General features: G+C 46.5%; 1 protein-coding gene across 1 annotated transcript in view; it reads left to right on the top strand.

The window, feature by feature from the left end:
- Positions 1-529, top strand: part of SETX (senataxin) — a 23,076-nt gene extending 22,547 nt beyond the window's left edge. The window contains 1 exon segment of the mRNA XM_009079476.1: positions 33-529. Within this exon segment, the coding sequence (XP_009077724.1) occupies positions 33-529 (497 nt within the window).
- Positions 530-952: the final 423 nt, after the last annotated feature.

Below are 952 nucleotides of genomic sequence, written 5' to 3'. Positions count from 1 at the left end.
TGCCCCTGTTCCTGTGGGGGCTCCAGCTGCAGACTCCAGGAGAAGCAGTGCCCCTGCACCCACGGGGGCTGCAGCAGTTCCTGCCAATCCAGAGAAACCACGGGACCCCAGGCTGGCCAGTAGAACTGAAGGAAAAGGGAAGGAACAGGTTGTGAAAGACAACAACTGCCCAGTCCAGAGCCATCCAGGATCCACAACACAGCAAGGCCTGGCTGTGTCCTCAGCTGCCAGGGATCAGGTTTCCAGAATAGGTGCCAGGGATCAGATTTCCAGAACAGAAAACGTTAAGAAGCCCCAGGAAACAATAGGACAATGCAATGTGCTTCCCACGTCTTCTTACAGCGCTCGGCACGAGGGTGACCAGAGAGGAGCTGTGTCCAAAAGCAGTTCAGGAGCCCCCAGTGAGAGAGGTCAGAAGAACAGCAGTGAGTGGAGCAGAGACTGTCGTGGTTTAACAGGGAGACCACCAGAGGAATCACCAGAGAACACAGACCCAAGCTCTGCCAAGCGAAGGAAGATCTTTCACTGACTTTAATATTGGCTCATTACTGAAAATCTATTCCCAGATCTGTGCTAGCAAGGACTGTGTTTTAAATTATTTAGCACACCTGGACCTCCCTTATATTGATCCCTCTACTCTAAGTGGATCTTTTCCCCATCCTGTCCCTAATTGTGAAGGGACTTTATACCTGGCAGGTGGTAACTTTGAGCTTGTGAAAAGACAAGTTGGGTAGCTGCATTGCTTGGAAGAGCAGTGAGTTTTGTCATCTAGGAAGCTAAGGTTGTAAATGTTTAACAATGTATATTTGTACAGTATACAGAATTATTTTAAGATTTAATTTGGCAAATATAGAGCTGCTTGTTTCCTTGTGTAAATGCAAATTTCTTAGTGATGGAATTTTTTACAAAAAAACAGAGTAAAGTGAAAAAAAATAAATCCAAACCAACCCCT

Source organism: Acanthisitta chloris, unplaced genomic scaffold (genome assembly GCF_000695815.1).
Source record: "Acanthisitta chloris isolate BGI_N310 unplaced genomic scaffold, ASM69581v1 scaffold2180, whole genome shotgun sequence".
NCBI classification, from domain to species: domain Eukaryota; kingdom Metazoa; phylum Chordata; class Aves; order Passeriformes; family Acanthisittidae; genus Acanthisitta; species Acanthisitta chloris.
The sequence above is the reverse complement of the archived record's forward strand: the minus strand, read 5'-3'. Positions and strand labels throughout refer to the sequence as shown.